At 36.6% G+C, this 17,432-nt stretch overlaps 1 protein-coding gene and 1 pseudogene across 1 annotated transcript; both read left to right on the top strand.

Annotated features, from left to right (window-relative positions):
• Positions 1–12,942: 12,942 nt before the first annotated feature.
• Positions 12,943–13,687, top strand: LOC132039498 (uncharacterized mitochondrial protein AtMg00810-like). The gene is made up of 2 exons (XM_059429969.1): positions 12,943–13,226; positions 13,273–13,687. Exons 1-2 carry the CDS (start codon positions 12,943–12,945, stop codon positions 13,685–13,687), a joined length of 699 nt encoding a protein of 232 aa, XP_059285952.1.
• A 1,055-nt stretch (positions 13,688–14,742) lies between these two features.
• On the top strand, positions 14,743–16,369 carry LOC132039499 (PR5-like receptor kinase; annotated as a pseudogene).
• Positions 16,370–17,432: the final 1,063 nt, after the last annotated feature.

The following is a 17,432-nucleotide window of genomic DNA, read 5'->3' on the forward strand; positions in this document are numbered from 1 at the left end:
TCCACCATCACAATAGTTAACTAAGCTAAACCCTAACTACAAACTATCAACTCACAAGTGTCTCTCATGTCATCATTCAAAAACTAAATGTAAAAATGAGTTAAGTCTAATATTTATACTCCTAGAAATAAAAGACAACTAGCTATTACATATTTGCCCTTAATGAGGCAAGGGTCTTGTTTGGCTAGTTGGGATGTTGGCTTAGAATTCAAAATGTCTCTTCTTTGCACAACTAGCCCTCATCGAATTCACAAAGCTTGCAATTGTGACCATTTGCATTTATGCCCCTTGACTTGCATGTTCGGCCACTTTTGCGTTTCTACCCTTTTGCGCTTTTAGCCACTTTGATTGTTGGCCTTCTTTCTTGTAACCTTATCTTCAAGCCTCGCCCAAGCCATCTCCCACACATCATAGGCCTCATTGTGGGGCTTGTATGGGCCTCCAAAGGCATTCAACGCCATCCTTATCATCCATGCCGCTTGTAGAGGTTGAAGTTCCATATCTTGGTCTTGGATGTAAGTCTTGAAATGAGGTGTGTCAAGTAGGATCATATCATAGATGAATCACAAGGAGTAGCATTAAAAAAATCTCAAAGACAAAGGATACCTACTATTTCTGATGATTATTTGGTATAGCTACACCAGTCAGAAATTGACTTGGGATTGATAATGATCCAGTTTCATTTTCACAAGTCATTGAAAGTAGTAATTCTAATCAATGGATAAATTCTACGAAAGATGAATTGAAATATATGGAACAGAATGAAGTCTGGGACCTTGTTGAATTACCAGAAGGTTGTGAAAGAATTGGGTATAAATGGGTCTTTAAGACCAACTCGACTCAAGTGGCAACATCGAACATCACAAGGCGTAATTGTTACCAATGGTTTCACTCAAAAAGATGGCATTGACTATAAGGAGACATTTTCACCAGTCTCTACAAAAATTCACTCAGAATTATAATGGCTTTAGTAGCTCATTACGACTTAGAGCTACATCAAATCGATGTGAAAACTGCCTTTCTGAATGGGAATTTAGAACAGGAAGTTTATATGGATCAACCCGAGGGGTTTGCCGTTAAAGGAAAGGAACACATGGTGTGTAAACTTAAGAAAAAATATACAAACAATACAATCTTCCCGACAATGGCATTTTAAGTTTATCGAAACTATTGTCACCATTGGATATAAGGAAAACACTGTTGATCGGTGTATATATCCGAAGGCCAGTGGGAGTAAGCTTATTATGTTAGTCCTGTATGTTGATGACATCTTGCGAGCTACTAATGATTTTGGTTTGTTGCACGACACCATTAAATTTCTCTCTAACCACTTTAAAATGAAAGTTATGGGAGAGGCATCCTATGTGATGGGATAGAAATATTCTGGGATAGATCGCCAGGATTGTTGGGGTTGTCTCAGAAAGCCTATATTAATAAAGTGTTAGAGAAATTTAGAATGGAAAAATGATCATCAAGTCCCATTCCAATTCAGAAAGGAGATAAATTTTGTCTCAATCAATGTGCAAAGAATGAATTGAAACGTAAGAAAATGAAAGATATTCCTTATGCATCAATAGTTGGGAGCCTAATGTATGCCCAAACATGTATGAGACCGGACATCAGTTTTGTTGTCGGGATGCTAGGCCGGTATCAAAGTAATCCAGGAATGGACCACTGGAAGGCTGCAAAGAAAGTGTGCAAGGAACTAAAGATCATATGCTCACTTATAGAAGATATGATCATCTTGATGTGGTTGGATATTCATATTCAGATTATCTTTGGTTGATGTGGTTGGATATTTGATTGGGGATTATCACTTGGTTGTGTGGATACAAGAAAATCCACATTTGGTTGTCTGTTCCTATTAGCTGGAGGAGCAATATCATGGAAGAGTGTGAAGCAGTCTGTTATAGCTGCATCCACTATGGAAGTTGAGTTTGTGGCATGCTTTGAGGCCACGGTTCAGGCTTATTAGTTGCGGAACTTTATTTCAGGACTTGAACTAGTCGACAGTATTGCCAAGCCGCTAAAAATTTATTGTGATAATACAGCAGCAGTCTTCTTCTCTATAAACTACTAAGTATTCGAAAGGTGCTAAGAATATGGAATTGAAATACTTTTCGATTAAAGAGGAAGTCCAGAAACATAAAGTTTCAATTGAAAATATTAGCACCAAACTTATGATTGCCAATCCTTTAACGAAGGGATTGCCAACCAAGACATTTGTTGAACATGTTGAAAGAATGGGCATTATTGATGGCAATGAATGACTTTTTATGTAAAGACTTTATTATGTTATGCAATTGACACTTTGAGCTCAATGATATATATGTTTCTGTTGTTACCTGTTTTCTCTTGTATACATAATGTTGAGAATGATGATGACATGTTCCGGCTTAGATAAAGTAGTGTAAGAATTATCGTTGGACCCATTATGTATTTGAAAGGTTGGGTTGGGTAATAGACTAATATTGCAGTACGTGGAAGGGACTATGCCGAATAAAGTGATGTACAATCGCCATGACTCATATTAGTTGATTTACTTAACAACAACAAATGATGATTGGATTTAACATTATTTGTGCACATGACGATTGACATGCTTATTAAACCTTTAAGTTAATGAACGTGCGCCAAGTGGGAGAATTTAAATTTTTGTGGCCCACGTAATCATTTTTGGTTTAATAATAAAATAAGTTAAATCGTAAAAAATATGAAGAGGTTACCTAGTAGTATAAAACTACCCATGTCCCACTTCTCACGTTCATGGAATGTGGGAATAATGTCTCCAAACTCTCCAGATTAAAATGGGTCCTCTCTCTGCCAAATAGATTAGTCGTTTTCCATCAAAACTATTCTGCAAGTGTAAGGAAAGAGAGAGGAACAACTTCTGAAGAAGAACGCTTCCGTTCTAAAGTCAAGAAATATCATGGCTGATTTGGGTATGTTTTTCTTGACTAAATTTACTATTTATTATATCATGTTAAAATCATATAGTTCCACGTTTCTAAAATTATCGATAGGATTTTATATAGATTGTTTATGAACCACACTCTGTGAAAAATCCTTACATATGGATGTGAGTCCTGATTTGTCTTCTTGATTTGTTTTTGGGTACCTACTTTAAATGTAAGATTAGCTTAGACCTTAAACTGAGTTCGTAATCCTTTATTTGCTTGGAGCAAAAAAGTCTGCCTCTGTATGCTTTTTATAAAGTACAACAATTACAATAATTTTTCTAGGTAAAGGGTGTTCATTTTTAACATGATTAACCATTGGTAGATGAAATTGTTATCAGAGTAATATCATAGTTAAAATCTGAATAGAACTCCTCGCACCAGTTTACTGTGAAATTCCAATTTGGGGTAAAAAACATTCGATGCCCGAGCTCCCTTTAAATCATTAGCAAAGGTGATAGTTGAAACTTTGTTACTGAAACTCTTTTAGGAATGTATTTGGTTTCAATGTAGAATCAACACCCACTTAATTGTTTATGTTTTTTTTTTTTTTAATGAAATTCCCCAGGTTGTCTGGGGTGTTATAAATCAGAAAAAAAAAAAGTATACAAGAGGACTTGGTCTTAACCTCTGATTATACAAGACATTCCATACCTCACAAAAATGAGACTAACTATGTAATTAGCTAACAAAAAAAATCCCCTTGTCATATTTGGTCCTCATAGAAGGAATTTGACTCTTGTTCAATTGGATGGACCTTTAGCCCCCACAGGAAGTTGCTGACAGGAGCCATAGAAGGATTCATTCTGAATGTTAACTGCAAGTTTGGATAGATGGTCTACAACCTTATTGGCCTATCTAAAATAGTATTCCACTTTGGCATTAACTTGGTTCTTCAATTGTTGTAGCACTTCTATGATCAAATTAATGGTGAAACTGCAACATTTATCCTCATTAATCATCTGGACAATCGCAAAAGAGTCCAACTCTAATGTGAAATTAGAGATGTTCTTCTGGTAGCATACGATCGTCCCTTGTTTAGCTATCAGTGCTTCTGCCTCTAGGTTGCTGGTACACCTTAGGGAGATGAAAATGCCATTACAAAATCACCCATCATTTCTTAACACCCCCACCTAAACCAGCACTTCGACTGGCATCAACAAAACTTCCATCAATGTTCATTTTCAATGTTCCAACATACGAAAATTTCCAGCAGACAATGATGGATTAAGGGCAAGGTTTTAATCTTTGGAGAATGTTACAAAATGAAATCCAAGGTAATATCAATGTGTGAGAAGGGAAGGCCTGAGAAGTAGCATTTAAACTGTTCCTTTTTGCCTGCTAGATGATGATGTACACACTGAACTTCCTCTTTTCTCTATACTTGCACTCACAATTTTGCTTCCAGATTTCCCAACATATAAACAATGGGACAGTCTTCGCAATCATCTTGTGAATGTCATTTGAAGTCCTTTGATTCCACTAGACATTAATCATGTGACTGATAGTTCCCTGGTGAGTAGCAATTCCCAGTGGTCTTTCAAAGTGATTCCAAATGAATTGAGCAGCTCCACCTGCAACAAATATATGGAGCATGTTTTCTACTGGGAGTAAGCAGCATTTACAATTGGTGTCCCCGTTAGCTTTAAATCTGGAAAAAAAAAAATCATCAAAAGGAAACTTACCTTGCCATAGTCTCCAAGTGAGGAAGGAGATTTTAAAAAGGGTCTTGGAGCTCCACATTTTGCTCAAGAACTGGTTTTGAGTTTTTTTGGTTCCGAGCATCTCCTAGCAGTCTTGTTTGAGTATTTCCCATCAGCAGCCAAGTCCCAAAATTTTTGATCTTTTCTATTCTGGTTACCAGTTATAATAGTAAGAATGTGTTGCACCATTTGTTCTGTCAAGGTTCCCTTAATTTTTAAATATTCCAACCACCATCTAGTAAGAAGCGACTGACTAAGGTGGTTATGCTTTTTCTAATATTAGGGTAGAACTTAGCAATATGACCTCTACCACTCCAGTTATCCCACCAGAAGCTGCTAGAGCTAGAGCTAGTTTGCCAAATCATTTGATCCTCAGCTCTGTTTCTTACTGGAGTAATTATTAGTCCTAGTTTATGTGTCACCTTTTCTATAATTAGAAACAATTTAACTTGTAAATTCCTCTTTTACCATCAATTAAAATGATATACAACCACACAAATTTCTAAGATTTGTTTTAAACCACAATCTTAAAAGTCCGTCTTTCTTTCTTAAACTCTATGCCTAAGTAAATGGTGCACATAAATTAGGACGGGGCGAATAATAATAAGGAATGTGCTTCATATAGGAATAGAGTGAGTAATAAATTTCTCCAAAATAGTACCCCCTCTGTCTCAAATTATTTGTTGTTTTTTTTTAAAAAAAATTTACACTGCTCTTGAAATATTAATTAGGAGGTGTATTTGACTAACTTTACTCTTATTTCCTTCTAAGCTTAATCTCTCTCCATTAATATTTACTTTATTTATGTGTCATCTTCATTAATGATATAATTAACTAAGGGTAAAATCGGGAAAAAAAATAATTAATTGTGTCTTAAACTTCTAAAATAATAAATAATCTGTGACTATTATTTTTAGTAATCGCGACAGATCCTTTGAGACGGAGGGAGTAGCTCGGTTCGTTGATCCCAATCACAATTAGCCCAAGTTTCTTTGGTTTCTATGCAAGACGAAGACGATTATAAGCTACTGCACTCTGCAGAGTTATTTACCTCTCAAATTTAATCTCTTCTTGATAAGGTTACTGTGTTTTTATTGTTTTGATGATTTGACAAATATGTATAAAGAACCAGATACTCTAGCAGGGGGGATATAGTTGTCTTGTTATTTCAAACTTTGCGATATCATGAGAGATCAAGTGAGAGACCTGGTATTCGATCAGGTCCCCTGGGCGTCATACAGTCAACTCTATAGCTGTAAAGCTGCAGAAATTGTAGCAATACAACAATACAGTAGCAACTCTGTACTGCCAGGAGGCTTGTCACTCTCACCTTGCCTCTCCTCTTAAATACACAATATATCTCAAGGGAAACTTCATCCTTGCAAAATCCAAAAATTGTTCAAATCTTAAATGCAAGTCTCCACCTTTTAAGGTGTGATCAAGAACAAGGCTTCAACAGATCCAAGGACCTGTTTCCTACAACTGAAGATGTGTTAAGTCCTAGGGGTGTTAAGTCTTTCGTTCTATTGTTCTATAACTTGTAAACCTACTCTTCTCAAAAGGAAGTTGTTTTGTAGGTATTCTAAATTCTCAAGAAGTTGTAAGTAGTTTGCCTCCTAAAGCTTTTGAGTGGTACACTTGTCTAGAGATAGTTAAGGTGTATTAGTTTGTTTGGTTAGAGGTAGTCAAACCTTGTTGAGTGCTTGGCTAGAGCCTAGAGGTAGTCAAGAGTTGCTTACAATAGGGTTATTGTAAGGGTGAGGGATTAAGTGTGTTAATTCCTAGGTTGCAAGAGTTGTAATCTGAAAGTTGCTCAGTGTAGTGGAGTTGAAATCCTACGTGGTAGGTCCTAGTTTTTAATCCCTTGAGCAAGGAGTTTTTCACGGTAATATCTTGTCTATTTACTTACTGCACAGCATAAGGGTGTTAGGTTTTAGGGTTTTCCCTTCCTATGTGGAATTGGATTAATAAAACTCAATTCAATTTGGACCAGGCCACTTTTGCCCAAAAATTCCTCTATATATAGGATCAATTTAGGTCTTATTTTTTAGAACACAAGATTGAATTCATAGCAGCCATATAGAGAGAAAAACGTGAGGGAGAAAGTAGATTTTCGTCCAGAAATTTTCTGCTACAGCAGTTCGCTTTAAATTGCGTTTTCCGATTCGTTAATCGTTGGATCGTGCTGAAATTTGAAATGGGGGTTCTCAACATCTGGTTCTTCGATTTCAATGGTGCAGATCGGATTTTGTGGTCTGTAGTTCCAGTTTTCGAGTACAAACAGTAGCTCATTTTTTGGGGTGATTTCTCTCTTTTCTTCACTAGTTTTGGTGCTATCTTTTATGTATTGTTGCTCCGTGCTTGGCTTTGTTGTTGTAGCCATTTGGAGAATATTTTTGTAACTCTTGTTGATTTTAGTGGATCTTTTGTAGGCCGGAGGTCCCGTGGATGTTTCCTCTTCACCTTGAAGGGGTTTTACCACATAAATTTGGTGTCTCTTGCATTCGATTTATTTTTGCTTGCTTTGCTATTTTATTGTTGGTATAGCTGCTGTCCGGATTTCCATTTGTGCTAGTGTTTATTGTCTTCTCTTGGTTCAAATAGTGTGGAAAGTTTTGACTTGGGTATTTCTTCCGCTGTTACCTCGTCGTGCAATTTGGTTGTTGCTTGTTTCTTCCCAACAAAGAGAACTAGTAGACAACCAGGTCCCATGAATCCTTGTGCTTCTGCAAAGATGGCACAGTAGAGTTTGAAAACTGCAATAGAGGTACCGCATTTTTTACAAATTTAACTTAATATCATACTTCTTCGTTTCAATTTATGTGAACCTATTTCCTTATTCGTCCGTGCCAAAAAGAATGACCTATTTCTATATTTGGAAATAATTTATCTTATTCAATGATTTATAGCCACACAGAATATATATGTGACTCATTTAGCACCACAAGTTTAAAAGTCTTCTCTTCTTTCTTAAACTCTGTGCCCAGTGAAATGGGTTCACATAAATTGAAACAGAGAGAGTAGTAAATTTGAATATTTATGTTATTAATAAATTTTATTTATCATAATAGCTGTATTTTCAAATACTTAATGGATATTACTTGTAAGGCTGTAACGAGTCTATTGCAATTTGCACCCTTGATGTGTGTTCTATTTTGTGATTTGCACCCTATTGTATTATATTTTATGACTTGCACCTTAACCTCTTCATTTTTTTTTAATTTTTTTTTTAAAAAAAAAAGGTATTCTTTTTACAAAGTTTCACTAGGGAAAAATTGGAAATATAACAATAAAGCTAAAGTATAGATTTTACTTTTCTGATAGGCATCCTAAATGGAATATTCAAATTGAAAACCTTTGTAGACTATTTTCCAGATATAATCGCGTTGATGACTCTATATAAGTTAGCAGAAGAGCGGGAAAAGGGCCAGCTATCAAGATGACTCTAGTATGTATAAAATTACAAAGTGTAAAAGAAATTTTGAGACCAACATAATCAGAAGAACTATATGCCTGGATTCAACAAGACATTTATTTCACATTCGACACTGATACTAAAGATTCTACTAAGCAGAGAAGTAGAGAGGATACATAGCTAAAATTGATGACCACACAACGATAGGCAATTTCTGTAAAATTGTCATTTACAGATTTCACACTAGCCAAACCTATATGATTATATAGAATCGACAAATAAGCAGCCTGAGCCTGTGATCTTGAAAAATAATGAAACTTGAACAACAACAATGTGGGTTGACTAAGATTTTCTCATGCTTACTGGATTTCAGAAACACTTGTTCCTTTCCTTTTCCCCATCTTAATATCGGTGCTCCACGAGAGGACTAAGATTTGGGCTGACTAAGATTAAGGAATAAAAAGGGACTTTTGAATCCTGTCCCTCATAAGAATTAAATTTAGTTTCTAGCAAATTAAAGCTAAATTGTAGTTATTGTGGGTACCTTGGTAATTATCTTGCATTCTTTGATAAGATTGTGGTCAATATGTGTAGAGCTTGGATAATATAATATAGGGATTTCATATTGGGTAAATTTAGAAATGAGATGTGTCTGACTTTATTACCATGATAAGAAAATGAACCTTTGTTCCATCCTTACTTTAAAAACAAAATTATGTAATGAGAATTGCTTAAGACCATATAAGAATTCCAAATTACACTTCCCATGGCGACGTGGGATTCAACACAATATTGTCCTAGTTTGTTTTAGTGTAGTTGTTATTCTTTCTATAATCAAACTATAGAAAATACTTGCCCTTCATGCAATCATAGAAGAAATCAAAACATGCTAAATAGCTAATGTTTAATTTTGATAAATGAAAATTAGCTAATTGCTATATACATTGTGATCCTGCCTAAGAACCTGAAAGTTAAAGTGAAAGTGAGAAGAATCTTTTCTAGATTTAATCTCAATGAAAGGACTCCACCATGTTGAAGATGTTGAAGTTGAAGATACAAGCAGTGCACAAAGCAGTAGTTATGCAAACTGCATGCATGCACAATAGAACAGTATATGACCTAGCATACTATGCGTATAAGTATACATTGTAATTAAGGAGATTGTAATTAAGGAAATTGTTAATTAAGGTAAATTAGGATCCTAGTAGAAGTAGGAGTTAGAATCCTAGTAGGAATACCACATTGTAAAGGCGGCAGAATAAGGCTATAAATATAGCCTTTGTATACATGATATACACGCACAAAAATCAATAAAGCTCAGCTTTTGATTACTTCTTGTACTATATTTTCTACATGGTATCAGAGCATTCAACACAAAGCCAAGCTGTGTGATTAATCTCCCTCATAATCTCTTCATAATGGCTTCAAACTCAACCTCCGTATCCTTGTCCTACGCGTTCATCACCTAATTGTTGCTTGTCCTATCAAGCTTAAGCCAACCAATTACGTCACGGAGAACACAGATCTTGCAACTTATGCAAGTTTTGAAAGTAACTAAGTGGATTAAGGAGGATAATCCAAGCTTAGGTGAAACATCAGACACAGATGAGAAGGAAAAAGCTGCTACAGGCAGGTACAAGGCTGGGCAAGATAGTGAATGGGAAGAAAAGGATGTACTACTGAGAACTTGGATTTCAGGCACCATGACTGAAGAAAGCATGTATCTAATTGTTGGTTGTTCTTCAGCAAAGGAGATGTAGGATTGCTTAGAAGAGGAATATCTTCAAGCAACAAAAGACAAAGAGTTTCAACTCAAACAACAACTCCAAAATATCAAGTTAGGATCAAGAAAACTTGATGAATACATGAAGGAGTTTAAGGGAATATGTGATGGCCTCTTTGCCATACACAAACCTGTTGATGATGATAGCAATGTTATAAACTTTGCAAGAGGTCTTGGTCCCAAATACAAGACCTTCAGAACTGTCATGCTTGGAAAAGCACCTTATCCTACTCTCAACCAGTTTGTCAATGCCCTTAGAGGCTTTGACATGAGAGAAGATAGTGAGGAAGTAATTCAGGAAAATCACAACATGGCCTTCTCTGCATAAAGAGGCGAAGGTAAAGGCAGAGGCAACTAAAATCAGAATAGAGGAAACTCTAACTATAACTCAAGGGGAAGAGGTTTCAAACCTGCAGGACAAGGGAACTACAGTCAGAATAATCACAATGGACAAGTCTCAAATCAGGTGAGGGACAAGGAGCCATCTGCCAATCGTTGTCAAATCTGTGGTAGAAACAACCACACAACCCTCAAGTGTTTCTATAGGTAGGATTACTTATATCAGGCTGAAGAAAATCTTCCACAAGCTTTATCAGCAGTCAACTTACAAGGTACAACATCTCAGGATAATGCAATGTATGTTGACTCTGGAGCAACAACTCATATAACCAACAACACAGGTAATTTATCTGATCTTAAAGCCTACAATGGAACTGATAAAATTATTGTTGGCGATGGATCCCATCTAGATATTACACATGTTGGTAACACTATCAAGTCTGGTTTGAAAGTCAAGGAAAATATAGTAGTCCCAAAGATAAATAAGAATTTGTTATCTGTTCGAAAACTTGCAAAGGATAATGCATGTACTCTTGAGTTTGATGAATCTGATTTTGTTGTTAAGGACAAGAAGTCAGGGAAACACATGGCCAAGGGACCTAAGAGAGGAGGACTCTATGCATTGGAGGATAACAACATCTTTTCATTAACAAGCTGGAAGAAGACAGATGGAATTTGGCATGCTAGATTAGGTCATCCTAGTTTAAAGTCTTTACAATTTTTAGATAAAAATAAGTTTATAGATGTTAAGAGTTGGAATAAATTGCCTGTTGTCTGTATTAGCTGCCAATTGGGAAAGAGTTGTAAACTTCCATTTGCATTGAGAAATAAAATAGAGAAAGAACCTTTGCTCAAAATTCATTGTGATCTGTGGGGACCTGCTCCTATTGAATCCTCTCAGCAAATGAGATACTGTATTTTGTTTGTGGATGATCATACAAGATATAGTTGGTTATATCCAATCAAGAAGAAGTCTGAATTTTTTGAAAACTTTGTGAAATTTCAGAAGATGGTGGAAAAACAGTTTTCTAAGCCAATTAAGACCTTCCAGTGTGATGGAGGTGGTGAGTTCATTAGTAATGACTTTATCAAACACTTGGAAAACTGTGAAATCACAAGGCAGATGTCATGTCCTAACACACCTGAACAGAATGGAATCTCTGAGAGAAAACACAGACATATTGTAGAAACTGGCCTCACATTACTCGTTCATGCAGAATTACCTCTTTTTCTCTGGGTAGAAGCCTTCCTTACTGTAGTATTTTTGATAAACAGGCTTCCATCCTCAGTCCTCAAGAATGAAATACCCTTTGTTAAGTTACATGGTGCCTCACCAGACTATAACAGCCTTAAAGTTTTTGGATGTAGGTGTTATCCTTACATTAAAGGACAGACTAAGTTCACTCCAAAAACCTATCCATGTGTGTTTGTTGGCTATAGTAGTCTACACAAAGGGTATAGATGTTATCAACCATCTACTAGGAAGGTGTTTGTGTCTAGGAATGTGATTTTTGATGAACACACCCTTCCTTATGTGCAGCTAAAGCAGTCCGCTCAGATTTCTCAGAATTCTTCTACTCACTTAGCCACTTTTCTTGAGTTTTTCTCTATACAGGATAAAACTTCATCCGACAATGGTGCTTCCAATTCAGGGGAAGTGTTGATAGACACTACTTATTCTCATGATACTGATGTGGTTGATCACAATGCAGCAGAATCAGGTTCACCAGGTTCACCTGCTCAGACCACAGCAGTTGATCACAATATTGATACCACAGATGATGGTACTGAAAGTATTGATGCAGAAGAACTAGTAGGTGACAGCTCTGGTGATGAAAGTAGTGGTGACATTGAGGAAAGTCAAAGCCATGATGGTGAGTCTGCTCATGATGTTGATACCATTACTGTATCAAATCCACAAGGCATACAACTAGAAGTGGACTTCTCAAAATGGTTCAACACTGGAAATAATACTCAGAATCTTGAGCCTAATATACGACCACTGAAGATGGCACTACTGAAGTTATAGATAATGAGCAACCTCCAACAACAGGACATCACATGGTGACAAGGTTGAAGTCTAAGAAGGCACAAACTACTCGTACAGCCTTTGCATCAATCAATAAGGCAACAAAAACTGAACCAAGAACTGTGACTTAAGCACTTAGAAGTCCAGGCTGGTATGCTGCTATGAAGGAAGAAATAGATGCTCTTCACAAGAACCAACCCTAGATTTTGGTACCTAGGACAGCTCAGATGAATGTGGTTGGGTCAAGATGGGTGTTCAAAAGCAAATTGAAGTCAGATGGATCTGTAGAAAGACCTGAAAGCCAGGTTAGTTGCCAAAGGATACTCTCAACTTGAGGGACTTAATTTTGAAGAAACATTCAGTCCTGTTGCCAAAGCCACTACTATAAGAGTAGTTTCATCAATTGTTGTTAGCATGCAGTGGCCTATTAGGCAACTTGATGTCAAGAATGCCTTCCTACATGGACATCTCCAGGAAGAAGTTTATATGACACAACCACCACGTTTTATTGATCCGCAGTATCCTGATCATGTGTGTTCTCTGATGAAGGCACTCTATGGTCTCAAACAAGCACCCAGAGCTTGGTTTGATAGGTTCAACTTACACTTGCTACATCTTGGTTTAAATTGCAGTAGATCAGGCTCCTCATTATTTGTTCTACACTGTAGTGAAGGTACTATTCTACTTCTACTATATGTTGATGATATAGTGATTACATGAGTTCTCTTCACCATGTCCAAAGGATAGTTACAGCACTGAGTAAGGAGTTTGCAATAAAGGATCTTGGTCCACTACATTTCTTTCTTGGCATTGAGGTTACATATTTCAAAGGAGATATTCATCTAAACCAAAGCAAGTATGCCACAGAATTACTCAAGAAAACTGATATGGAGATGGCTAAGGCAATAAACACACCTCTTGCACAAAATCATGGTTTGCATGAAGAAAAGGGAAGTCAAGTTGATGCCTCAGCATACAGGAGCATTGTAGGGAGCTTACAGTACCTCACATTGACTAGACTGACCCTAGTTCATGCGTCAACTTAGCCGATCCTTCATGCAAGCACCAACTGCTGAACATTTCCAAGCTATTAAGAGAATTCTCAGATATGTGAAGGGAACACTACAACTTGGACTTAGAATGATCACACAATCACCTCTAAGACTCTATGGATTTTTTTATGCAGATTGGGGTGGATGTGCTACCACAAGAAGGTCAACTACTGGATATTCAATCTATCTAGGTGCTAATTGTATCTCTTTGGCATCAAATAAACAAAACACTGTTGCAAGGCCAAGTACAGAGGCAGAGTATAGGGCATTGGCCTCAGCTACAGCTGAAATTACTTGGATCACCTACATTCTTAGAGACATTGGTGTCACATTGACATCAGCTCCAATTCTATTTTGTGTTAATCTGAGTGCACTATACATGTTTCTGAATCCCGTCCCCACATGCTAGAACCAAACATGTTGAAATGGATTACCATTTTGTAAGAGAAAAGGTGGCCAGAGGACAGCTCATAACTCACTTTGTAAGATCACAAGATCAGCTAGCTGACATTCACACTAAGGCACCTACAAAGCAGCAGTTTGCAGGATTTAGGAGCAAGCTAGGAGTGGATGTTCCACCTCTCACTAGCTTGAGGGGAAGTGTTGAAGATGTTGAAGTTGAAGATACAAGCGAAGGCACTGAAAAGTGGTTACGCAACCGTATGCATGCACGATAGAACAATATATGACCTAGCACACTATGCGTATAAGTATACATTGTAATTAAGGAGATTGTACTTAAGAAATTGGTAATTAAGGTAAATTAGGATCCTAGTAGAAGTAGGAGTTAGAATCCTAGTAGGAATACCACATTGTAAAGGCGGCAGAATAAGGCTATAAATATAGCCTCTGTATACATGATATACACACACAAAAATCAATAAAGCTCAGCTTTTGATTACTTCTTGTACTGTGTTTTCTACACACCACTTTATAATTAGGAGAATAAGTGATTAAAGGCAGAGCTATTTATAAGTAATAGCTTTTTTGTTAAAGTTTTCTTTAAAAAGACAAACGGACAAAGGTCAAAAAAAGAACTTAAAACTGTCTTCTTACATGTACAACATAAGTCCTTTATCACTCCAGGTCATTCTTATATAGAATATCGTAAGAAAATGTTGCATGTTTAAAGAACAGAGTAAACAACCCCCTATTTACTCTTAATTAAAAGCTTAAATTTTCTTATTCTCTCCAGCATTGCAGCGCCATCTCATTGCGTAGAGCTTCCCCGTGTACAAGACAACTACACTTTCTTTATCAACTAAAATCTGTACCATAAACAAATTTGTGATAACTTATGTGTATCTTCAATTGCATCTATGACTGTACTCAACCCTTATAATAGGGAGACATATGCTGTGAATTGTGCCCGAAATGTCACTCATCATTCTTTCGCGGTTGAGAGTGATTCTCTAGATATATTGCTAACCATGAATTATACACAAGTTCTGCAAAGCAGGTTGCCAGAATAGTGGATGGCATTGTGGTGCTCAGTAATAAATTTCTGTGCTTTTGCAAAGACCAAACCCAACCAAAATCATGTCTTCATGGTAAATCTAGAAACTATAAGTTTAAATCCATGTTTGACAAGATTTCCATTTATTGAGTAGAGAATAAATCCATAATTCCTAGATTAAAAAAGGCAAACCATTCTGTTATTTACTGATCATGCTAAGGGAAAAACTTTTCCAACTTAGGTGATAGCAGCTGATTAGTTATGCTTTACTAAGATACATTACAATTGCTTGGTATCAGATGATCACCTGTCTTGTTTTCATTTCAGGAAGAAACAAGAAAATTGGATTGAAGATTTCCATAGGTGATTGTCCTTTGAATTTGTTCACCTTGATTTATCTTATTAGCCTCCTCTTCTCAAGAAAATTCCAATAAGCATTTCTTCTTGCAGCAGTTGGCGCTGCTGCATTTAAATAAAAAATAGTTTTTGTGATATTGATCATTAAGCTTAAATGCCTTCTTTCTTCTTTTGTCCATTCATAGCATTACCTGCAGCTGGGGCTGCAATAGCTGTAACCTGTTGCTTGATGTGCTGCTTCCGGTTTATAAGGAAAACAAAGATGACATTTAAAAAAGAAGATCATAATGTTGAGGCCTTCCTGAGGCCGTATGGATCCCTAGCCCCAACGGCATATAGCTATTCAGACATTAAGAAAATGACAAATTCCTTTAAAGAGAAACTTGTGTGAAGATCTTAAAAGAGGCCAAGGGGAATGGAGAAGACTTCATTTACGAAGTCGCAAGCATTTGTCGAACTTCTCATGTCAACATTGTAACTCTGTTGGGATTTTGTTTGAATCGTCGGGAAAAAGCTCTTATTTATGAATTCATGCCAAATGGATCACTTGATAAACGCATATACGACCAAGATTCCAAATTGGAATCGGAAATGTTATACAAAATTACACTCAGAATAGCTCGAGCACAGGAGTATTTGCATAGAGGGTGCAACGAACGAATTTTGCATTTTGACATAAAACCTTACAACATTCTCTTGGACGATGACTTTTGTCCCAAGATATCTGATTTTGGGTTAGCAAAATTATGTATTCGAAAGGAGAGCCTAATGTCTACATTAGAAGCTCGAGGAACCATCGGTTACATCGCTCCCGAGGTGTTTTGTAGAAATTTCGGAGGAGTGTCACACAAATCTGATGTTTATAGTTACGGAATGATGGTTCTTGAAATGGTCGGAGAAAGAAAGAACTACAGTGCTGAAAGAAGTCACCACAGTGAAATATATTTTCCACGTTGGGCTTATCAACGAATTCTGTTAGATAAAGGCCTAAATATAAGAGATATGATGACCAATGAAGAAGAAGAGATTGCAAAGAAAATGATATTAGTTGGTTTGTGGTGCATCCAAACAGATCCCTTGCAAAGGCTAGCCATCAGTAAGGTAATTGAAATGTTAGAAAGTAGCTTGGAGGCCTTGCAAATCCCGCCAAAACCTTTCATATTTTCTCCTTCGCGATCAGAAGGATCACCATTGCACCTTTTGGAGCGACCAACGAAGCCCTTCTTATTTTCTACTTTGAGTTCAATTGTTGAGTCTACAGCCTCAACAATTGTATAGTCTGCAAAAGAGAATTTCAGAAATTGTCTGGTACAACATTCATGACGAAATTACAAAAATTCGTGTAGTGCATTCTAATAAAGAGGAAAACTTGTTTATTTGTTACTCCCTCTATCCCAATTTATGTAATACACTTTCCTTTTTAGTCTGTCCCAAAAAGAATGATACATTTCCTTATTTGGCAATAATTTAACTTTAAACTTTACCTTTTACGCTTAACGAGATGATCTATAACCGCACAAATATCTTTGACTTATTTTAGGCCACAAGATTCAAAAGTCTTCCTTTATTTCTTAAACTTCGTGCCTGGTCAAACTATATCACATAATATATAAACTTGTCTAGTCACAACTACATTTTTCCTCCTAATCTTGGTCACTATTCCATCATCTTACAGCTTTTTGTTTGAAGGAAAGAGTATAAACTGTGAAGGTACTTACAACTGTGGAAGTATACATGGTGTTAAGTATCCTTTCTGGAGAGGTGGTGTGCGATCAAGATTATGTGGCCGATAAGATTACTTTCTTGAGTGCAAAGATAATCTGTCGTCCACTTCGCCTGCTCCTTACCTCTTTAGAAGGAAACACACAAATGGCTATCAACCTTCAAAATTTCGTGTACTGACTATTAATGAATCCTCTACTCGAATGAGGGTTGCGCACGATAGTCTTTGGCATAATATTTGTCCAAGATCTCCTTCGTTTTTCAATCTCTATGAGTACAACACCACCTTGATCAATGGTCTCAGGTAAGTAGTGAAGGATCAAGTTATTGGTTTGATTGTTTGGAGCGAAAATAAGTAGGGATATACAGATATATATAACGTCTAAATTTTGGGTCTGTCACTGCAGGTACGTCCCAGGAACTAGATTTATTAACATATACTACGGCTGCAAACATGAGGTCCTTTCACATGTACAACTGCCTAGTAATATTAATTGCTCTGTAAGAGGAACAACCTGCACTGGCGTTCTCTTTGCCGATGAAATTACTGGAAATTATGGTCGAGGATGTTCTTTCAGCATAGTGGTTCCTCTTGTTTCTACTGCTTATCAGCAACTGT

The sequence above is a fragment of the Lycium ferocissimum genome, chromosome 12 (genome assembly GCF_029784015.1).
Source record: "Lycium ferocissimum isolate CSIRO_LF1 chromosome 12, AGI_CSIRO_Lferr_CH_V1, whole genome shotgun sequence".
Lineage (NCBI taxonomy): Eukaryota > Viridiplantae > Streptophyta > Magnoliopsida > Solanales > Solanaceae > Lycium > Lycium ferocissimum.